The sequence below is a fragment of the Bos indicus x Bos taurus genome, chromosome 6 (genome assembly GCF_003369695.1).
Source record: "Bos indicus x Bos taurus breed Angus x Brahman F1 hybrid chromosome 6, Bos_hybrid_MaternalHap_v2.0, whole genome shotgun sequence".
Lineage (NCBI taxonomy): Eukaryota > Metazoa > Chordata > Mammalia > Artiodactyla > Bovidae > Bos > Bos indicus x Bos taurus.
Window position 1 is genome coordinate 84,843,486 of NC_040081.1, and position 24,758 is coordinate 84,868,243.

The window sequence follows — 24,758 nt, forward strand, 5'->3', positions numbered from 1 at the left end:
CTAAACTGACCTCGTTAATCTGAAAATCTCCTACTTTTTCTTTAAGATGTTGATGAAAATTTTCCTTCTTTTATGAGACTTCTTTCAGGACTTCCCTTGTAGTCCAGTGGTTAGGACCCTGTGCTTCCACTGCAGGGGGCATGGGGTTCTATCCCTGGTTTGGGAACTAAGTTGCTGCAAGTTGTGCAGCATAGCCAGAGAGAGAGAGAGACTACTTTGCCCCAAAGAATCTTTACTTCATGTACTGGCCCTTACCTTGCTGATATGTAATTATTTTTTCATGTTTATATCTATCTATCTATCTATATATAGAGATATATATATATTATCTATCTATGATATCTAAATCTAAAGCTATGTAAAGTTGCTTGAAATAATTAATCATTAGGGAAATATAAAGTAAAACCACAATGAGATGCCACCAGTTTGCCACCATTTACCAGTATGGCTAAAAGTAAATATTTTTAGCTATATTTTGGATTGATGAGGACATGGAGAACTTAGACTCATATACTACTGATCAAAGTGTACACTAGTGCATATGCTTGGAAAAGAAATTGGAAAATTTTTTTCTAAAGCTGGACAAATGCATACTTTAAGATGCAGTACTATCCCAAGATATGTAACTAAGAGAAATGTATACATATATGTGCTATTTTATATTTGCATAAGAATGTGCACTGCAGAACTATTTTTATTACTGACGATAAACAACAACGCAACTGTCCATCAATTATACCATGAATAAGTAATTTGTGGAATATTCACGTGTACATATTGGAATGCCTAACATCAGTGGTTCTCAAATGTTAATATGAACCAAATATGCTTGGAGGTCTTATTAAAACTCAGATTGCTGGACCCTAAGCCCATAATTTCTGATTCAGTAGGTTGGATTTGGGCCTGAGAATTTGCATCTCTAGTGAGCTACTTTTGCTCATGATACCACAATTTATGATGTAAACAGGTCTATATTAAGGAAACCAAGACAAAAGCAAAATAACAAGTATGGTAAGAATTGATCCCACAGATATTACATTAAATGGAATAAGCTAAAGGTGAAACTCCAGTATTTTGGCCACCTCATACGAAGAGTTGACTCATTGGAAAAGACTCTGATGCTGTGAGAGATTGAGGGCAGGAGGAGAAGGGGACGACAGAGGATGAGATGGATGAGTGGCATCACTGACTCAATGAACATGAGTCTGAGTGAACTCCGGGAGTTGATGGACAGGGAGGCCTGGAGTGCTGCAATTCATGGGGTCGCAAAGAGTCGGACACGACTGAGTGACTGAACTGACTGAACTGAAACATTCAAGAGAATAACTTTACAAGAAAAACAGGCAAATCACTTTATGATGAAAACATTCACAAATAATGATTATCTCTGCAAATGGGGATGGGTTCCTGTCTGGAAATGCACAGGAATAGAGCTTTATCTGGCTCTATTCCTCATTTAATTCCTTGGTCAATTTCTTGTTCTGGGGTCTAATTTTATGGGTATGCTCACTTTATGAAACTCGTCAATCCATATCCTTAGCATTTATGTACTTTCCACTATAAACATTACATGAATTAAAATACTTATTGAAAAGGTAGCTTGAAACAAATCCATTGTTATTGTTACAACAAGTCCATTGTTGTAAGTCATGTCCAACCCCATAGACTGTAGCCCCCTAGGCTCTTTTGTCCACTGGATTTCCCAGGCAAGAATACTGGAGTGAGTTGCCATTTCCTTCACCAGGGGATCTTCCTGACCCAGGGATTGAACCAGTGTCTCATACTGGCAGGCAGATTCTTTACCATTGAGCAACCAGTGAAATCCATAATATAGTAGTTAGCTAAACCTGCAACATAATATTTTGCTGTTGTTTAGTCACTAAGTTATGTCCAGTTCTTTTGCCACCCCTATGGATTGCAGCCCACTAGGCTCCTCTGTCCATGGGATTTCCCCTGCCAAAATACTGGAGTGGGTTGCCATTTCCTTCTCAAGGGAATTTTCTCAACCCAGGGATCCAACCTCCCTTTTCTACTTGGCAGGTGGATTCTTTACCACTGAGCCATCAGGGAAATGTTATAAATTATAATATGCTGTATGTTATAAATTATATATAAGTTCATATTGGTAAATTAAAATTATACTGAGTTAATGAAGGAGTTCTGGATTATTTAAATATCCATTGTTTAAAAGCAATGAGTGAAGGGATTTAGACAAGAAGGCATTTTAGAAACAAGAAAGCCTGAGTGATTCTCAGTGTTTGGGCACTGAGAATAATCCTTTATCTATAGCACTTGTGTCCAGTGGTATTATTTTGATCCTTGGGATATATGGACAAAATTATTATTTTTTCAATGATTTATCCAGGGATTGCAATTTCCCATCTTAATTTCTGCATAATTAGTCAAAGTAATCACAACATAAAGTTTGCTGTTTAAAAATTTGCTACCTTACAGTTATTTTTCCAAAATGAAGAAGGGAGAAGTTGGACAGGTAGGTGTTTTTTCACTAATCTAGGAGACTACATGTCATTCAAGTCCTCAACACCTGCAAGCATAAAAGTTAAACTACATTTTAAATATGGAATCATAAGGTTAATTAAAATATAACCTAAGACTTTGTAAACATTAATTCCACTATGTGACTTGAAATGGATATATGACTGCATATCCTCATATACTTCTGAGATCCACAATAAAGTAAAAACAGATAAATTCTGGTGAGCTAGGATTTTTTATTTGTAAATAATGGGGCTTATTATCTTTATAAGTGTCTATAAATCCTCAGATAAAAGGCTTGCTGAGGCAGTAAGTCAAGTGCTAGTTGTCCAAGTTTTTCCTTCATTTATCTTCCTCTTTTACTTATTTACAGTATGGGAAAATTTAACTACAGGACTTCAAAATCTCTTTCCAGCTTTTTTATATTCAAATCTTAAAATCAAATTAAGCCATGAGATCCATGACTAATTTTAAATATTTTAATAATACAAAACCACATATTCCCATCATCATTTTATTTGAGTCTGTGAACATCAGCTACATAATAGTAGACATGATTCTATAATGAATCAAACACTGAATTTTCTACATATAATGATCACACATTATTTAAATGTTGAAAGCTTTAATATACCCATTAAAATGTCCTCATATGTAGATATTATCTTTGGGTGGAAGTTGACTATAATAAGGGTATTGGCATAGCCAAATTCTTACTCTTTTATTGTAGACACTTATGATTCAACTGCGCAAGCTCTATTTGTATCATTTTCCATCACAACACTTTCAAACACCACAAAAATAGGGATTTAATCCTATACAGAAAAGGAACATTAAGAGATATTACCATTTGTAAGTCTTGGAATTATTAATTCCATGAATGGCACTCGTTTGTATATTGCATCTCTTTTACATTTCTCCACATCCCCATGGTTATAGATCAAATCCAATATTTCACTAATCCAGGTTGTTCCTGAGGAAAAAAGAATCAAAGAAACTCAAAACTTCTGTGTTAAAATGTATATGAGAGGGTTAATAGAGGTAGAGAAGCACTGTAATATATTAAAAAAAAAAAAGTGTTCTTCATTTGCGTTCTGTTTTCCTAGGAGATAGGAAATATCAGTATCTCTTTTCTTAGGAGATATCAGTATCTATCTTGAACATATACATATGTATCGTGTACATATGTATGTATGTGTATCTATATGTCTAAAATCTGATTAAAATAACCATAAGAGTAAGGCAGGCAAAGGACGTAAGCATGACTTTTTAAGGAGACAGAATTTAAATAGCAATAGCATACCCTCCTGGGTGAAATGGATGAGGGAATTAGTCACATTTAGTGAATCTGACCAGAAACTTGTATATTTCTTATTTAACTAAAAAGATTATTAGTTTGGGGGACAAAAGAGCACTTCAGGTAAAAATGTTCAACATTTGGTGGAACGGTGAACAAGGGAAACAAGACATTGTAAATGCATCCATAGAGACTCACGTGTCATTCATCAACAAAAGACAATGGATTCTGAATGAGCAGGGCAGACCAAGTCACTCTGATCTTCTGAGATTGTGCCTCACTGGTCTTTTGAGAAATGGACCTAAGTGTACGAGAATATAGTCTACCCAATTGTCTACGGCACTCAATGATCAGGGTGTTGAGGCACTGCTAAACAAACAAACAAAACAAACATCGTAGTACCTCGGAGAAAAATACTTTATTAATTGTTTCTATCCTCTTCCTCTTTACCCAGTGTGTAATGATAGTCTCTAAATTGCATAATCGTAGATCAAAACTAAATATACAAATTAAATAACTGATCTGTGCACACAGCATTTCTGAAGAATGATCTGTCTGTAGATGCAATTTTGAGTACTTTAGACTTCCTTACTATTCAGTCCTTTCTTGTGGACAACTCTTCCTCTTCCTTGTCCCTACATCATGAGCATGAGTCTCTCTCCTCTATCCTTCTACATAGACAATTATAGTACTAAGAAAAAGATGAGTCAAATCATTATCACCCTTGAACATTTTGTTGCTTGGTCTGATTTCGGCTTGGGCTTCCCTCATGTGGTAAAGAATCTGCCTGACATTTCAGGAAATGCAGATTTGATCCTTCTATCAGGAAGATCCCCTGGAGAAGGAAGTGGCAACTCACTGCAGTATTCTTTCCTGGGAAATCCCATGGACAGAGATGCCTACGCTCCACGGGGTCGCAAAGATTCAGACACAACTTAGTGACTAAATGATAGCAAATGGTTTTGGCTTAAGTGATGATTCATGAGGGGGAGAAAAAGAGACCTAAATGCCAAAGTACAATATAGCACATTTTATTTCCTATTAGTGGGTGGTTCAAATGGTGGCCAATGAAATCTGATTGAAAAAGATGCCAACTTATGGTTTGAACTGTAAATGTTTACTTTCCACAATATTTGAAAAAAATAGCATATGGTTTAGCTCATTAATGAGTTCATTAACTTGAAACTTTTTATAAAAAAATCAACAAGACACCAAATATTAGTAATTTTAAGATGTAATCTCAATAGATTGTAAAGGAAATGAACTAAAAAGAAAATAACAGGAATAAAGAGTGTAGGATTAATTTATATGAAGCCATTTAGCTCTTACTATGCCAGAAAAAGTTCACCTTCAAGGATTCCTTTCATAGATGAACTGTTTGAATAATGGTAGCTTCCAAAAATTGTCTTTAGAATGCTCCCAAATATCATTTGTTATTGTTGTTTGTTGCTAAGTCATGCCCAACTCTTTGTGAGGGACTGTAGCCCACCAGGCTCCATGGACTGTAGCCTGCCAGGTTCCTCTCTCCGTGGGATTTCCCAGGCAAGAATATTGGAGTGGGTTGCCATTTCCTTCTCCAGGAGATCTTCCAGACCCAGGGATTGAATCTGCATCTCCTTCATTGACAGGTGGATTTTTTTTTTAATCACTGAGCCACCAGGGAAGCCCCCTTAACACCATATACAAAAATAAATTAAAAATGGATTGAAGACCTAAATGTAAGGCTGGATACTTTAAAACTCTTAAAGGAAAACATAATTAAAACACTCTCAGACGTAAATCGGAGAAGGCAATGGCACCCCACTCCAGTACTCTTGCCTGGAAAATCCCATGGATGGAGGAGCCTGGTGGGATCCAGTCCATGGGGTCACTAAGAGTCAGGCACAACTGAGTGACTTCACTTTCACTTTCCACTTTCAGGCATTCTCGAAGGAAATGGCAACCCACTCCAGTATTCTTGCCTGGAGAATCCCAGGGACAGAGGAACCTAGTGGGCTGCCGTCTATGGGGTTGCACAGAGTCACGACTGAAGCGACTTAGCAGCAGCAGACATAAATTGCAGCAAGATCATTTTTGAAACACCTCCTTGAGTAGTGGAAATAAAAACAAAAATTAACAAATGGTTAGGTTATTGTTTTTGTTTTTTTTTTTTTTTTCTGAGCTGCATGAGTTTTTTGCATATTTTGGAGATTAATCCCTTGTTGGTTGTTTCTTTTGTAAATACTGTTTTTTCTCTCACTGTGAAGGCTATCTTTTCATTCTGTTTATATTTTCCTTTGCTGTGCAAATGCTTTTCAGTTTAATTAGGTTCCATTTGTTTATTTTTGTTTTTATTTTCATTATCCTAGGAGATGACTCAGAAAAGATCCTGCTAAAATTTATGTCTGAGAGTATTCTGCCTATTTACCTTAAAGAGTTTTATAGTATCCAGCCTCACCTTTAGATCTTTGATCCATTTTGAGTTTATGTTTTTGTGTGGTGTTAAGAAGTATTCTAATTTCTTTGTTTACATGTAGTTTTTCAGTTTTCCCAGAACCATTTATTGAAAAGACTATCTTTTCTCCATTGTATACTCTTGCTTCCTTTGTCATAGATTAGGTGACCATAGGTGTGTTGATGTGTCTCTGGGCTTTCTATCCTATTCCATTGATTTATATTTCTGCAGTATATACATTTGTCCAATATATCCAGAGAAAATTATAATCTGAACAGATACATGCAGCTAATGTTCATTGCAGCACTATGTTTACAATAGCCAGGACATAAAAGCAACCTACATGTCCATCAACAGAAGAATGGATAAAGAAGATATAACACATATATACAATGGACTACTATTCCACTGAGCTATGTAGCACATATGTGTGTGCGTGCTAAGTTGCTTTAGTCGTGTCCAACTCTGCGATTCTACTGTGTGTAGCCTGCCAGGCTCTTCTGTCCATGGGATTCTCCAGGCAAGAATAATGGAATGGATTGCCATGCCCTCCTCCAGGGGATCTTCCTGACCAGGGATCAAACCCACAGCTTTTATGTCTCCTGCATTGGCAGGCAGGTTCTTTACCACTAGCACCACCTGGGGAGGACTAGTGGTCTAATACAATGGACTATTCCTACTGTAGTACATATATACAACAACCTACATGTCCATCAACTGAGAAATGGATAAAGAAGGTGCAGTACATATACACAATGGACTATGGGCTAACCATTAAAAACAATGAAATAATTCAATTTACAGCAACATGGATAGACCTAGAGATTGACATACTGAGTTAAGTAAGTCAGACAAAGACAGATACCATATGTTATCACTTATATATGGAATCTAAACAACAACAACAAAAACAGTAAAAATGAGCTTATTTACAAAACAGAAACAGGATCACAGATGTAGAAAGCAAACTTATGGTTACTAGGGGGAAAAGGGGGAGCGAGGGATAAATTGAGTTATTGGGATTGATATATGCACAGTATTATATATTTATATATATAAATATATATTATATAGAAGAGTGATACCTAATAAAGATCTACCATATAGCACAGGGAACTCAACTCAATACTCTGTAATGATCTATAGGGAAGAAGAATCTAAAAAAAAGAGTGAATATATGTATAATTGATTCACTGTGCTATATATCCAAAACTAACACAACATTGTAAATCAACTGCACTCCAATAAAAATTAAAAATAAAACAAAACAAAGGTTGACTTAATGTATTGCTGCTTGTGAATATATCAAAAAAAGCAGAAACAAAAGAACACATATGTTATCAGCGACTATATTTCCTTTCCTAAGCTTATACTTCAACAAAGAAATGTAAAGTAGATTTGGTCCTAAACAATTTGAGCTTGGTGTACAGCTCTTTTCTATAATAGTGACAAGAGAAAGGAAAAGCAAGCTTTTGCTAAAAGAAACATATTTTTCATGTCTATGAAGGTCTGCATAATACATTTGTTTACTTCCTAGTAGGAACTCTATATTCTCATGCAATGTTTGTAATTTTGGCACATTAGAATCCCCCAAGCTTTGCAGGGCTTTCCTCCTAGGACCTGTAACATATAGCTTTGAGGTAGTTTTAATATTTATAATCTAAAAAAAAAGATCGGTAGTCAGTATACTTATTAAAATTTTATTTTCCTCAATTCTTTTAAGAAATGAAGCAGGAATATAAAGGAAAATTGACTTTAGAGAGTTCTGTAGTCAGGACAGTTGGTTGATTATGAGTGCAAGTAAATTAACTGGATAAAAGGCTAGAGAGAGCCTCATCTCTCTGATACCTTTCTATATATCTAACACTGGGTAAAGTGGAAAGCTATCATAAAAAGATCTGCAGGAATACACATTTTTTAATTGAAGTATGGTTGATTTAAAATATTGTGTTAGTTTCATGTGTACAACAAAGTGATTCAATCATATATGTTTTTGAGAAATACAAGATATTGATTCTTTTAAAAAAGTTATTTGCTTACATTATTTTTAGCCATCTTGGGTCTTTGTTGGGGCCACTCTTTGTTGTGGTGCATGGGCTTCTCACCACAGTGGCTTCTCTTGTTGCAGAGCACAGGCCCTGGGTGTGTGGGCTTCAGCAGTTGCAGAATGCAGGCTCAGGAGTTGCAGCAGGCTCTAGAGTGCAGGCTCAGTAATTGTGGATAATGAGCTTAGTGGCCCCATTACACATGTAATCTTTCAGAACCAGGGATGCAACTCATGTCCCCTGCACTGGCAGGGAGATTCTTCACCACTGAACCACTAGGGAAGTTAAAAAATTATCGATTTTTATTGTTATATTAAACTCTTCTTTCTGGAATTGTGTACTAAAGTGAGAAGGTATTTTGCTTAGAGCAAAATACTTCTAAATTCAGTTCAGTCTCTCAGCCATGTCCGACTCTTTGTGACTTCATGGACTGCAGCATGCCAGGCTTCCCTGTCCTTCACTTTCTCCCAGAGTTTGCTCAAACTCATGGCCATCAGGGCAGTGATGCCATCCAACCATCTCATCCTTTGTCATCACCTTCTCCTCTCATCTTCAATCTTTCCCATCATCAGGGTCCTTTCCAATGAGTTAGATCTTTGCATCAGGTGGCCAAAGTATTGGAGTTTCAGCTACAGGATCAGTCCTTCCAATGAATATTCAGGACTGATCCCCTTTAGGATGGACTGGTTGGATCTCCTTGCAGTCCAAGGGACTCTCAGGAGTCTTCTCCAACACCACAGTTCAAAAGCATCAATTCTTTGGTGCCCAGCTTTCTTCACAGTCCAACTCTCACATCCATACATGACTACTGGAAAAACCATAGCTGTGACTAGATGGACCTATGTTGGCAAAGTTATGTCTCTGCTTTTTAATATGCTGGCTAGTTTGGTCATAGCATTTCTTCCAAGGAGCAAGTGTCTTTTAGTTTCATGGCTGCAGTCACCATCTGTAATGATTTTGGAGCCCAAAAGAGTAAAGTCACTGTTTCCATTATTTCCCCATCTATTTGCTATGAAGTGATGGGACCAGATGCCATGATCTTAGTTTTCTGAATGTTGAGCTTTAAGCCAACTTTTTCGCTCTCCTCTTTCACTTTCATCAAGAGGTTCTTTAGTTCTCCTTCACTATCTGCCTTAAAGGTGGTGTTATCTGTGTATCTGAGGTTATTGATATTTCTCCCGGCAATCTTGATTCCAGCTTGTGCTTCATTCAGCCCGGCGTTTCTCATGAGGTATTCTGTATATAATTAAATAAGCAGGGTGACAATATACAGCCTTGGTGTACTCCTTTCCCGATTTGAAACGAGTCTATTGTTCCATGTCCAGTTCTTATTGGACTGCTGCAAGGTCAGGGGCACTAAGTGCATCAGTGCGTGCAAGGGACCTTTTGTAGGAGGTTGCCATTATCTTCTTTACCTCCACCCTAGTTTGGTCTCAGGTCAAAATACTTCTAAACATATTCACAAAATAAATACGTTTGAAATAGCAAAACACTGTTTTACAAAATATGTTTGAATATTAAAATAAGCAAAATATTTAAACATTAACTTGTATAGAAAGTTTATGTGTGCATATGTATTCTAATGTTCTTAAATTCTTTATCTATGTAGTTTGTTTTTGCTTGACTTTAAAAAGAAATTCCAAAAGCATTAATTTCCACTCGGATATAGCCTCCACTCAGTTGCAGACCTTTCAAAATAAGAAGTGACTTTGTATAACTTAAAACTGTCCCACAGCTGCTCCAGATATCCCCTTGTCAAGTGATCTGTCGATCATTGGGCTTACACAGGTGAATCAATAACCAATCAGCTAGTACAAATAAATGAAAAGATCTTACCAGATTTGGGATAGGTGGCGATCAGAAGGTCATCTGGTCGATTTTCAAATGACTCCACCTGGGACCACTCCTCAACAATGCTCCAAAAAAGAGGGATGCCCTGAACATCCACCAACTCCCTCCTGAATATATCCAGCTTGCTGTCCATTTTTGAAAGACTAGATTTTAAGCAAAGAGGAGCAGGTCTTTGTTTTAACCACATCAATCAAATTAAGAAACAAGTTAATATTGTATTAAATAAAGTGATATTTCAGTACTCTAGATCAAGCAGCCTAGTCACAAGACTCTGCATTATGAATCAGTGGCATAAGAAGGTATTATAAAAACTGAAGAGGTATCACACAATTCATTTACATGTTTATGTTAAATAATAAAGCTGCTGCTACTGCTGCTAAGTCGCTTCAGTCGTGTCCGACTCTGTGCGACCCCATAGACAGCAGCCCATCAGGCTCCCCTGTCCCTGGGATTTTCCAGGCAAGAACACTGGAGTGGGTTGCCATTTCCTTCTCCAATGCATGAAAGTGAAAAAGTGAAAGTGAAATTGCTCAGTCGTGTCTGACTCTTAGCGACCCCATGGACTGCAGCCTACCAGGCTCCTCCATCCATGGGATTTTCCAGGCAAGAGTGCTGGAGTGGGGTGCCATTATAATAAAGCTACTGAACTTTAAAGTCAGGAGAACGTGTCTTAACCACAGTGCTTCACCAATGCATTGCATGGTCAAGTAATTTACAATGGAAGAGCCAAGAATATACAGTAGGGAAAGGAGAATCTTTTTATGAAATAATGTTGGGAAAACTGAACAACTACAGGCAAAAGAATGAAATGGTACCATTATCTTACACCATACACAAAACTTAACTCAAGATGGATTGAAGATTCGAATGTAAGACCTAAAACCATAAACCTCATAGAAGAAAACATAGACTGGAAGCTCTTGAAATGATTTTCTGGATTTGAAACTAGAAATAAAGGTAACAGAAGAAGAAAAAGAAAAAAAAAAGTGGGACTCCATCTGAAACTGAAAAGCTTCTGCACAGCAAAGGAAGCCAGTAACAAAATTAATATGCAACCTGGCAAATAATTTCAAATTATTTATCTAATAAGTGGCTAATATCCAAAATACATAGAACTCATACAACTCAATAGCAAAAAAAGACAATATGATTTAAAAGTGAGCAGGGTATCTAAAGAAATATTTTTCTAAAGATATTACATACATACCAACAGTTACATGAAAAGATGCTCAAAATCACTCTCAAGGAAATGCAAATCAAAACCACAATGAGATATAACCTCATACTTGTCAGGATGATTGTGATCAAAGAAACAACAGAGTGTTGGGGAAAATGCGGAGAAAAAGCAACACTTGCACACCTTAGTGGAAATGTAAATTGGTGCAATAATATGGCAAGCAGTATGGAGAGTCATCAAAAAAAAAAAATTGAACTACCATATGACTCCAATTCTGAGTATTCTAATCAAAGAAAATGAAAACAGTAATTTAAAAAGATATATACAGCCCCATGTTCACTGCAGAATTATTTACAACAGCCAAGACATGGAAATAACCTAAGTGTCCATCAAGGGATAAACGAAAAAAAAAAACCATGATATTTGTATGTATATCTATTTATCTAATGGAATATTATTTAACTATTAAAAAGGTTGAAATCTTTTCTTCAGCAATAACATGAATGGACCTTGAGGGCATTATGCTAAGTGAAACAAGTCAGACAAAGTCAGACATATGATCTTACATGTGTAATCCAAAAATGATAGTATTTTTTTTTTAATGAGCTCATAGATAGAACAGATTGGTCATTGTCAAAGGTGGAAGGGATTGGGCAAAATTGAGTTAAGAGATAGATGGGCCCCTGGGCTGGACAGCTGGTGTTTATCAAGTGAAGTAAAATTGAAGCTTTGTTTTCACCCAGACACTAAGGGACAAGGTGTCCATTCCTGAGGTCAAGGAAGACTTCCCTGTCTGCACATGCATAGTAAGGAAGGCTTCTTGGACATCAAAAAGGGAGGAGATTCCATCCCATAATAAGTGTGGACATGCACCCATCGGCCTCTGTGGTGGGATCCATCTTAGCAAAAAGGCACACACATCTTTGGGAGGGTCTAAGGACCAGTCAGGTGTGAAAAAAGTAACAAAACTATTGGCCAAATGAAAACAAAGACTAGAAGTTCTGTCCTATATCAACAATTTAAATCACCATTTTTACTGTGCTCCTCATTCAGGATGCCTGCACTCCTCTAGGGGGTGTGTATCCTGCTTCTGACAGAAATAAACTTTCTCTGTGTGCTCTTCCATACATTATACTGTGTCTCTAATAGTAAACTTTGTACCTGTTTTGCAGTTTTTGCCTCCTTGAAACGTTTTTTGCTTTCAAATGGGGTAAGTATCAGGGAACTTTGCCTCTAGCCTCTAACTCCTGGTGGGCTGCCAGCTAGATTCAATCCCTGGACAGGGAAATAAGATCCTGCTTCAAGACTACTGTCCCTCTGAAAACAAAACGAGTGAGTGAGGGTCAAATGGTACAGATTTCCAGTTGTAACATGAATAAGTGAGGGAGATATAATTTACAACCTAGAAACTATAGTTGAAGGGGCTTGCCATGTGGCTCAGTGGTAAAGAATCTGCCTGCCAGTACAAGGAAATGCAGGAGACACTGGTTCAATCCCTGGATCTGGAAGATCCCCTGGAGGAGGAAATGGCAACCCACCCGAGTATTCTTGCCTGGAAATCCCATGGACAGAAGATCCTGTTGGGCTACGGTCCATGGGGATCACAAAGAGTTGGACATGCCTGAGCACACATGCACAAACTATAGTTAATAATACTACATTGCATACTTGAAAGTTGTTAAGAGAGTAAATCCTAAAAGTTCTCATCACAAGAAAAAATATTTGGTAACTATACATGGTGATGAATGTTAACTGGATTTATTGTGTAGATTATTTTGCAATACATGCAAATATTGAATCATTATGTTGTATACCTGAAACTGGGGCCTCCCAGGTGGCACTAGTGGTAAAGAATCCACTTGCCAATGCAGGAGACATAAGAGATGCAGGTTCGATCCCTGGGTCGGAAAGATCCCCTAGAGGAGGTCATGGCAACCAACTCTAGTATTCTTGCCTGGAGAATCCCATGGACAGAGGAACCCAGTGGGATACAATCCACAGGAGAGGAATCCAGTGGGATACAATCCACAAGGTTGCAAAGAGTTAGACACTCTTGAAGCAACTTAGCAGGCATGCATGCATACCTGAAACTACTATAATGTTATATGTCAATTATATCTCAATAAAAAAGAAAACAGTATCATCTAATTCCTCAAATTAAACAAATTTACTTTGATTTGTGAAAGATTGTGGTTCAAACTATTTAACAAATATTTTCTAGTTAAAATTCAATTTATTTTACAGCACAAGAATTTCATAAAGAGATGCCATTTTATCTTAAGTAACTTAGCCTCAGAACACACAGGAAACTGACACATTTGTGTGGCAGTGCTCAGACACTTTTATTTTCCCCAAATCCCTCATCCTTTCCTCCTGCTCAAAATAAGATCTTGGGATGGGAGGAATAGTCAGATAGAAAAAATATTTTTTTAATATGTAATAAATTAAATTCATGATCTGATTCCTTTTCCTATATACTAACTTCTCAAAATAGCTAATGTTTGCTCCACTACCTAATATTTCTCATACCTTATAGCCTCTATTTTCACATTTCTATTATACTGTGCCTCAGGTTTCCAGTTGCCCTAATTTGTTTCTTCCCAGTTACCCACAGCTTCCCTTCCACAAGAAATAGTTTATAGGCTGGTACTAAAATGCAGGCTCTTTACTCCAAGTTTCAAAATTATTTTTTGTTTTTCTCTTATGTATTAAAAACTATCAAAATGAGAAATGTTTCAGGGTATTGCTATGAAATATGTAATTAACACTTTTTAAATCAATATGTAAAGGCTGAGCGAGACATTGACTTGCTTTTCAATCCTCCACCTGCCCCATTAAATTGTCTTGTTTTGCAATTCATCCTATGAGTTTCAGGCTCTTTGTGCTCTGTAATATAATCACATATGAAATATATCTATGCTAGTAGAGGATTTCTAGAGGAGATAATATGATCTTCCTGGGGAAGTTTCTGGAAATGCCATCAATTTGTATTCAGTCCATTAATGTTTACCAGATTCTTACTATCTGTGAGTCACTTAATATAAAAAGATTTATTCTCAACCACGCAGCTTTCGCAAAGGTCAGTCTTTTCAGCAGATGAAATAGTAAGAGCCTTCCCAGCCATATTATCCACTGTGTCAAAACATATCAGAGAAAAACCAAAAAAATGCACAGCAAGTCCTTGACTAGCTACCAGGATTTTTATTTTATATTGTCTAGAACCATATATTGTTATTATTGTTACTTTTTTTGTCACCAAGCTCATACATACTGACATAAAGGACAATGTTGTGAAAGTAAAATAAATTTTAAAATTCTTATTGAATATTAATATTTAATATCCAGCAGACACTGTCAACTGCAAACTGGCACTGGCAAGAATGCCCAAATAGCAATCAGTGCTCATAAATGGTCCTCAATATCAGACGCACATCAGAACCAATTGGCAAAAATGCCCAAATTACACCTCATGCCCCAAACAGCTCTCAACATCAGATACACATCAGAATTAACTAGCAAGAATGCCCAAATATCATTAACAAATGGTCCTCAGTGGCAGAGAGACATCAGAACCAATTAGCAAGAATGCCCACTGGCACTCACAAATAGGAAGGTCGCCGATGTGCACATTGGTGGACTTATCCAGTATTGGAGTTCATCAGCTTGTTGCAAATATGTTTCCACTACACCCAGAAAAAGCGTAAGTTGTCAGCAAGTGCCAAGCAGGGGAGAAATAGGGAAGACCCTCAAAACAAATGGTTTTGGCAGCTGCTAGGAACATCTACCTGGACAAGGTAGTGGCACCCCACTCCAGTACTCTTGCCTGGAAAATCCTATGGATGGAGGAGCCTGGTAGGCTGCAGTCCATGGGGTCACTAAGAGTCAGACATGACTGAGCGACTTCACTTTCACTTTTCACTTCCATGCACTGAAGAAGGAAATGACAACCCACTCCAGTGTTCTTGCCTGGAGAATCCCAGGGACAGGGGAGCCTGGTGGGCTGCCGTCTATGGGGTCGCACAAAGTCGGACACGACTGAAGTGCCTTAGCAGCAGGAACATCTCCCAAATCCCCTACTTAGGGCTAGCTAGCCACGAGCAGCAGGTTAATACACTGTCACAACCACAGCTCCCCCTTGAAAACCACAAGACAGCCAGGTGCCAGGAAAGCACAGGAGACAGCCCCTCATTGGGCACCAAAATCTGTTACCAAAAACGGTGTGGGGTGTGTTCCAGTTGCTTACTGCTGTAAAGTCAATAAACAGGCCGGGTTGATGAAAGCAGTTTACTTTATTTCAGGTGCTGGTAAGTGCGAGGGAGGTGGTGGACATCTATCAGAATTCCAACTCTCCCCAGCAAGCAGAGGGTGAGAGCTTTTCTAGACAGAAGTGGGGAGGCTACATGTAGAAATACAGTCAACTCTGATGGTCATTTTTAAATTGATCATTGGTGATCTGCCCAGCGTCATCATGATTATTTTAGGTACAGTTGATCTTCAGTTCAAAGGTCCTTTTGCTCCCATTTATCTGAGGGCCAATTCTCAGCACTGGGGCAGCTTATGTCCTGGGTACAGTCTGGTCATCATGTAGTTCTCCACCTGTTGCTTTAGTATCTATAAGACAGCTCACAGGATATGGCCCAAAATATTGTCTATATCTCTTAAGAAAGAACTAACAGTCCTTGACTATGTTTAATACTGTGCTAAGTTGCTTCAGTTGTCTCCAACTCTGTGCAACACTATGGACTATAGCCCTCTAGCCTCTTCTGTCCATGGGGTTTCCCGGGCAAGAACACTGGAGAGAGTTGCCATGTCCTCTTCCAGGGGATCTTTCTGACCCAGGAATAGAACATACCTTTCCCATGTCTTCTGCATTAGCAGGTGGGTTCTTTAGCACTGAATTACCTTGAAAGTGTTTAATGGCTACACTATTATTATTTAGTCTCCTTTGACTGTTTTTCTTTTTTTCCCCACATTTCTCATTTTTCTTATCAAACTTTCTTTTTGACGAAATTTTTCCATAGACAAAAGGCAGGAAGAGGACATGGTGTGGGGGCAAGGATCATGGGGTCCTGCTCTGTTTCAGTAATGTCTGTATGCCTGGAATGTAGAAAGTGAGGAGTGTATGAATACTTCCCCAAATTAGGGTGAGTTCAGTTCAGTCACTAAGTCATGTCCGACTCTGCGACCCCATGAATTGCAGCACACCAGGCCTCCCTGTCCATCATCAACTCCCAGAGTTCACTCAAACTCATGTGCATCAAGTCGGTGATGCCATCCAGCCATCTCATCCTCTGTCGTTCCTTTCGCCTCCTGCCCCCAATCCCTCCCAGCATCAGGGTCCTTTCCAATGAGTCAACTCTTTGCATGAGGTGGCCAAAGTATTGGAGTTTCAGCCTCAGCATCAGTCCTTCCAATGAACACCCAGGACTGGTCTCCTTTAGAATGGACTGGTTGGATCTCCTGGCAGTCCAAGGGACTCTCAAGAGTCTTCTCCAATACCACAGTTCAAAAGCATCAGTTCTTTGGTGCTCAGCCTTCTTCACAGTCCAATTCTCACATCCATACATGACCACTGAAAAAAACCATAGCCTTGACTAGACGGACCTTTGTTGGCAAAGTAATATTTCTGTTTTTTAATATGCTATCTAGGTTGGTCATAACTTTCCTTCCAAGGAGTAAGCGTCTTTTAATTTCATGGCTGAAATCACCATCTGCAGTGATTTTGGAGCCCCCAAATATAAAGTCTGACACTGTTTCCACTGTTTCCCCATCTATTTGCCCTGAAGTGATGGGACCGGATGCCATGATCTTAGCTTTCTGAATGTCTAGCTTTAAGCCAACTTTTTCACTCTCCTCTTTAACCTTCATCAAGAGGCTTTTTAGTTCCTCTTCACTTTCTGCCATAAGGGTGGTGTCATCTGCATATCTGAGGTTATTGATCTTTCTCCTGGCAATCTTGATTCCAGCTTGTGCTTCTTCCAGCCCAGCATTTCTCATGATGTACTCTGCATATAAATTAAATAAACAGGGTGACATATATAGCCTTGATGTTCTCCTTTTCCTATTTGGAATCAGTCTGTTGTTCCATGTCCAGTTCTAACTGTTGCTTCCAGACCTGCATATAGGTTTCTCAAGAGGCAGGTCAGGTGGTCTGGTATTCCCCTTTCTTTCAGAATTTTCCACAGTTTATTGTGATCCACACAGTCAAAGGTTTTGGCATAGTCAATAAAGCAGAGGTAGATGTTTTTCTGGAACTCTCTTGCTTTTTTGATGATCCATCAGATGTTGGCAATTTGATCTCTGGTTCCTCTGCCTTTTCTAAAACCAGCTTGAACATATGGAAGTTCACGGTTCATGTATTGCTGAAGCAGAAGCTAGAAATTTCAGGTCATTTCTGGGTGATTAATGTGTCCAGGATATACCAGGTTTCTGGTTAGAATTTACCAGAATAGGTATGTCCACTAACCTGCCACAGTGCCTAGTTTTAAAAGCAGTTTTGTCCTCATGTAAGAGCTTGGTGATAAAACTGATTCTGCAATGTTTCTGAACATTATTGAAAAAGGATTATACAATTGCAATAGATATTAGTTATCTTTTTTTAACCAAGAATTTGAGGATTTATAAAGACCACAAAGTTGCAATACCAGTAGATAATGATAAGTTAATTTTTGTGTTTGGCATATCTCAAAAGCAAATTTATGACTGTGTTGGCCTATGATATAATTGTACTGTGAAAGTGAAGTCACTCAGTCGAGTCCAACTGTTTGCGACCCCGTGGACGATAGCCTACCAAGCTCCTCTGTCCATGGGATTCTCCAAGCAAGAACAGTGGAGTGGGTTGCCATTTTCTTCTCCAGGAGATCTTCCCGACCCAAGGATCGAACCCAGGGATGGAACCCAGGTCTCCCACATTGGAGGCAGACGCTTTAACCTCTGAGCCACCAGGGAAGCCCCATAGTACTGCAGTATTTCCTGTTGGCCTTGGCTAAGTTTCATGAATTCCTAACTGTGAAAAAAAAAAAGCATAAGAAATGTAAAGTTTAAAATGTGCACAGTTAGAGGTTGTTTCTCTCCCTTCCTTCCAAAATAACACATTTTGATATAGTTACCTAGTAGCATTTTCTGAATATTACTGAATTTATATTTCAGTAATTATTTCAGTAATATTTCAGTAATATTTCTGACATTACTGAATATCAAGGGCTTCTCAGGTGACTCAGTGGTAAACAATCTGCCTGCCAATGCAGGAGACACAGGAGACGTGTTAATTTCTGTATCAAGAAGATACCCTGAGGGAGGAAATGGCAATTCACTCCAATATTCTTGCCTGATAATCCCATTGACAGAGGAGCCTGGTAGCCTACAGTCCATGGGGTCACAAAGAGTCAGACATGATTGAGCACATATACACACACTGAACATCAAATACTATTTCCGGGCACTGGTGATAGAGGAAGGGCTAGCCAGGGAGGTGCAGTGCATTCACAACACCTTTAGCTCTTTCTGAGCATCAAGACTATCTTTCAGTCTCTCTAGCCAGTTAGATAGAGAGCATGGACCTGAGTTCTAGTTGATGGGCTGTGGGTGATGTAAAACCATGCCTCTACCCTCCAGTCTTCTGTTCTACTGCCTTGGAGCCCTGGGAGCATACGTGTTCAAACACTCAGGTACAAGATTGAGATATCTTCCTCAGACAGTGACAGTGAAAAATAAGTATTTATTGTGTTAAACCATAGATAGTTTGGTATTTGATTTTTTTTTTTTTTTTTTTTGCTGCAGTATAGCCAAGCATACCACGGATAGTATAGAATAATTTCTCATCTCTGTTTATTCTGTTTTCAAAAATACCCAAAATATTTCTACCTATTTAGAACAGAGGTATTGTTTTTCTTTGAAATCCCATGGTTGGCTCCCTTATGTTATTTTGCACATTTTTTCTATGGTTTTAACAACCACCTGTAAACCGATGCCTCTAGAAGATAATATTTACCATTATTTTTTTAGGTTTCTGTTCTGAGCTCCTGGCCTAGGCATCCAACTGCTACCACCTGTCTTCCCCCAGCATTTCTCAGCCAAGTCTAAATTCAATAACAGCAAATTAAACTCAATAACCTCACTCTCCAGCAAACCAGTTCTTATCCTGCTGCTGCTGCTGCTGCTAAGTCGCTACTAAGGTGCCATTGCCTTCTCTGAGTTCTTATCCTAGAATCCCTATATACCTCATATTTTGATAACACCATGTTCACCTCACCACCTAAATCTGAAATCTGGGTGCCATGTTAGATTTGACCTTCTCCTTGACTCTTCCAAAGGAGAAAGCAATGGCACCCCACTCCAGTACTGCTGCCCAGAAAATCCCACGTATAGAGGAGCCTGGTAGGCTGCAGTCCATGGGGTCACTAAGAGTCAGACACGATTGAGCGACTTCACTTTCACTTTCCACTTTCATGCATTGGAGAAGGAAATGGCAACCCACTCCAGTGTTCTTGCCTGGAGAATCCCGGGGACAGAGGAGCCTGGTGGGCTGCAATCCATGGGGTTGCACAGAGTCGGACACGACTGAAGCGACGTAGCAGCAGCAGCAGACTCTTCCAAAACCATTTGGCTCACAGATCTTTTTATCTTTCTTTTTATTTTATTTTATTTTACTTTACAGTATTGTATTGGTTTTGCCATACATCAACATGATCTTTCAAATATCCCCAGTAAAGGGGCTTCCCCCGTGGCTCACTGGTAAAAAGTCTGCCTGCCAATGCAGGAGACATGAGTTTGATCCCTGGCTGGGGAAGATTCCCCGGAAAAGTAAATGGCAACCCATGACAGTATTTTTGCCTGGAAAATTCCATGAACAGAGGAGCCTGATGTGTTACTGAGTCAACGGGCTTGCAAAAGAGTTGGAATAACTGAGCAACTAAACAACAACAAATCCCTGAGAAAAGCACCTTCTCTTCATGAACTAACTCAGCTGTTAAGACTGTAAAGTCTCTAATTCAAATTTATATGCCAGGTCTGTTGTTTATTATCAGGAGGACTCTGGACAAATCACAAATTTAAGTTCAATTCATCAATTTAAAACAGCAGTGGTAACTTATTTACTTTATAAAGCTATTGTGATGGAAAAATAAGATGACAGATATAACATGAATGCTCATAAAACATGGTATATATTTGATAAATGGTAGCCATTGTTAGGGCTTCCTTGGTAGCTTGAGTGGTGAACAATCTGCTGCAAGGCAGGATACCCAGTTCAATTCCTGGGTCAGGAAGAATAGGCTACCCACTCCAGTATTCTTGGGCAGGAGACCTGAGTTCGATCCCTGGGTTGGGAAGATCTCGTGGAGGAAGGCATGGCAACCTACTTCAGTATTCTTGCCTGAAGAATTCTTGGATAGTGTAGCCTAGTGGGGTGCAGTCCATGGGGGTTGCAAAGAGTTGGACAAAGACTGAACACAGCACAGCCATTGTTAATACTGTCATTATTATTATCTCCCTTCTCCTGAGTCTTACTTTTTGGCCCTTATCATCATCCATAATGTACTAAGGCAATAGTCTTAGAATTAGTCTCCTTATCTCTAAATTCAGTTCCTCCCTTTCACCTGCTAACCATCATGATCTCTGTAACACCTAATCAAAACCCCATGTTGAAAGGAGAAAGTTTAGAGAATTTGGCAATGGTTTTTACACTTAACTTCTCTGACCCTCCCTATTAAAAAAAAAAAAAGATCCATATCCTTCTATCTAGCTGCTGCATTTGTATGATTCTGTCTTTGAGCTGATACTCTTCTCTTAAAATCACTGCAGACGGTGATTGCAGCCATTAAATTAAAAGAAGATTATTCCTTGGAAGGAAAGTTATGACCAACCTAGATAGCATATTCAAAAGCAGAGACATTGCTTTGCCAACAAAGGTCCATCTCATCAAGGCTATGGTTTTTCCAGTAGTCGTGTATGGATATGAGAGTTGGACTATAAAGAAAGCTGAGCACAGAAAAATTGATGCTTTGGAACTGTGGTGTTGGAGAAAACTCTCGATAGTCCCTTGGACTGAAAGGAGATCCAACCAGTCCATCCTAAAGAAGATTAGTCCTGGGTGTTCATTGGAAGGACTGATGTTGAAGCTGAAACTCCAATACTTTGGCCACCTGATGCCAAGAGCTGACTCATTGGAATAGACCCTGATGCTGGGAAAGATTGAGGGCAGGAGGAGAAGGGGACAACAGAGGATAAGATGGTTGGATGGCATCACCTACTCAATGGACATGAATTTGGGTGAACTCTGGGAGTTGGTGATGGACAGGGAGGCCTGGCGTGCTATAGTTCATGGGGCTGCAGAGTTGGACAGGACTGAGTGACTGAACTAAACTGATCCCAACAACTCTTATTTTTTTCTTAAATACTTGTACAAGTTTCACATCCTCTGAAAAGCTCTCTTGGTGACCTAAAGACAAAATTAGTCACTTTTTCTTCTCCATTTCCATATATTGAATATACTGATATTATTTTATATATTTTAAAATTTGTTATTGTCTGTTTACAGGGTCTACTTCCCTAATCTGGAGAAGGAAATGGCAACCCACTCCAGTATCCTTGCCCAGAGAATCCCATGGATGGAGAAGCCTAGTGGGCTACAGTCCATGGGGTCACAAAGAGTCAGACACAACTGAGTGACTTCACTTTCACTTTCACTTCCCTAATCAGAACTTAGGTTCTTGTCCCTAGATTGGAATATATATTTGACTTTGTAATTCCAAGGCCTTTGCTGTAATGAGATGAATAAATGTAATTGCATTTGTCGTGATTGTGCTCTATCACTCATTCGAGCCTGACTCTTTGTGATACCATGGACTGTAGCCCACCAGGCTCTGTAGCCCCCAGGCTCCTTGTCCATGGAGTTTTCCAAGCAAGAATACTGGAGCAAGTTGCCATTTCCCACTCCAGGGCATCTGCTTGATCCAGGGATCTTCTCCTGTACCTCTTGCATTGGCAGGGGGATTCTCTACTACTTGAGATATCTACTTGAGACATCTGGGAAGTCCTAATAAATGTATTCTGAAATGAAATGAAACTACTCCAATATTCTAGGTGTAATAATCAAGAATTTAATTATTTTATCTTACAGCTATAATTTTGATCATCAAGTTAGTACTTTGGGATATACTGGGAAGTGGCAGTAGGTCATAGACCCAATCAACAAGGAGTTTGCATTCTAATTAATTTTTCAAAATACATGCACATTCATACACATATGCATATAAACACACAACTCTGCTTTCAGTGCATGTATGATGTTATTTAATCATTTTTTTAAATCTTCTAATTTAAGTTCTATTACCCCTATTTTACCCAGGGGAAAATCCACATAGAGAAAGCTTCAGTAACTTGTCCAAGTAACATCACAGTATGTGGCAGGACTGGGTTTGAACCCACATAGTCTGATGACAGAGCCAGCAAACTTAATTACTATTCTATACTACCTTTTAAATATAAACACTGAAGAAATAAATGTTAATACAGTGACATAAGAGAAGTGCGAAATTGCGGTAAGGTGGTTGGTAGACCTATACTACAAGTTGTAGATTTTGACCATGAGGCTTAGCTAATTAGAGATACAAGAAATATTTAAAGTAGAAAAAATAGAAAATCAGCATTATTTTTTGTTCAATATCACACACAATAAAGTGCTTCATAAACACATGGAAAAGATTACTAAAGAACATAGGGAATGACTTTTAGAACAACTGAATTACACTAATGATTTCTTTTAATAATGTTTGTTTTCATTCAATATTCATATATATTTAACTGCTTATGTAAAATTTCATTTGGAACCATTTCTTAAGGGAGATATTATGCATTTTTCACCTTGTTTCATGTATGAGAATTGTACAATGAAATGTTTTAATTTAATTTATACACAAGTTTTGGTAACTTTTGGAATATTTGTGTTTTTGCCAATATCTGGTTATTACGGATCATACATAGAAGGTAAACTAATAATATCAGTGTCTTTTAATATTTCCTGAATTGAATTGAAATTTTGCATGTGTTCAATGTTCTAAAGTAGCATTATGACTCCTAAAAATACTGAAAGTATTCATCGAAGAAAGGTAATCAAATTTAACTTACCTTTAAACTCCTGAAAGCTGTAAATGAGTATCCTGAAGTTACAAGTCAGAGCCACAAAATCATTAAAAGAATGATACTTTTGAGTGGTGTATAATTTACTCTGTTTAAAAGAAATTGAGTTGGTGAAAGCTCACAAAATGTTGAAAAAAAAATGGCTGTTTTCCCTAGACATCTTTTGTTTACTTCTTTGAAAAATGTCCCTTGAAATGTAACTATCTCTGGAGGTTAATTATATGACCTAGAAATAATATAGTATCCTTCGCATTGATAAAAGCCAATGTTAGACCACATTAACCTGAACAAAACAATTCACTCCCAAGCCCATTACAGAATTAAAATAATGAAATATTGTACCAAAGGATATGATGTACCAAAAGATATTAAGGATATGCCTTAATCATAGAAAAATGAATATTAAACATGATAAATGAATACATTGTTCTTTTAAAAGTGATACTTTGATATTTAGCTGAACTTGACCTTAAAATGACACATTTTATTAGCTCTTTTATAAATAGATGAAAGCTAAAATACTTTAATGTTAGGAAAACTATTTGTGGGGCTCTTCAAAGCACAGCCTTGGGAAGCTGAAGAAAGGCATTTAGCACACTTCTTCCATGAACCAGCTGTATGACCCTGAGCTGCTTACCTCATATTTAGTTTTCATATGATCATTGGTAGCTTATCTCTGCAATAAATAATTCCATTATATGACTTCCCACTGTTTTTTGCTCTTTGTTTGCTGTATACCTAGAAATGAGGCTGTGTTCCTTTCCCACACTCTGTCTTATAAATAACCTTAGTCTATATTACAATTGGGCTTATATTACAAATGGGTTTCCTTGGTGGCTCAGATGGTAAAGAATCTGCCCACACATTCTGGATCAAGAAGATTATCTGGAGAAGGGAATGGCTACCCACTTCAGTATTCTTGCCTGGAGAATTCCATGGACAGAGGAGCCTGGAGGGCTACAGTCCATGGGGTTGCAAAGCGTCAGACATGACTGAGCGTCTTTCACTCACTTATACTACAAGTATTGAATTTAATTAGCTAAAACAACATGGAACAACATCACAGCATGGCTATGAATAAGATTAATATTTATTGAACATTTACAGGCATTGTAATTTCTGTAACATACATTTGCACTTGAACTTGATAATAATAGCTTTGAAATTCATATAATCATAACAAATTTCTAGAGTTTATGCAGCTTGCCCAACTACACAAAATTTTAAATGTTGAAATCAAGTTTCAAATGTTGGGAAATAACACACTATTGATGGAAGCATTTACCTTTGTACTGGAAAGGCCACTGTTATAAAAATTTT

General features: G+C 38.2%; 1 protein-coding gene across 1 annotated transcript in view; it reads right to left on the minus strand.

The window, feature by feature from the left end:
* LOC113894728 (sulfotransferase 1 family member D1-like) overlaps positions 1 to 23,750 on the minus strand; it is a 37,691-nt gene extending 13,941 nt beyond the window's left edge. The window contains exons 1-3 of the mRNA XM_027545401.1: positions 23,427 to 23,750; positions 10,109 to 10,266; positions 3,344 to 3,469 (exon numbers count right to left, since the gene is read on the minus strand). Of these exons, the coding sequence (XP_027401202.1) occupies positions 3,344 to 3,346 (3 nt within the window). The 5' untranslated portion in view covers positions 3,347 to 3,469; positions 10,109 to 10,266; positions 23,427 to 23,750. The remainder of the gene's footprint in view (positions 1 to 3,343; positions 3,470 to 10,108; positions 10,267 to 23,426) is intronic.
* Between the last annotated feature and the right edge of the window lie 1,008 nt (positions 23,751 to 24,758).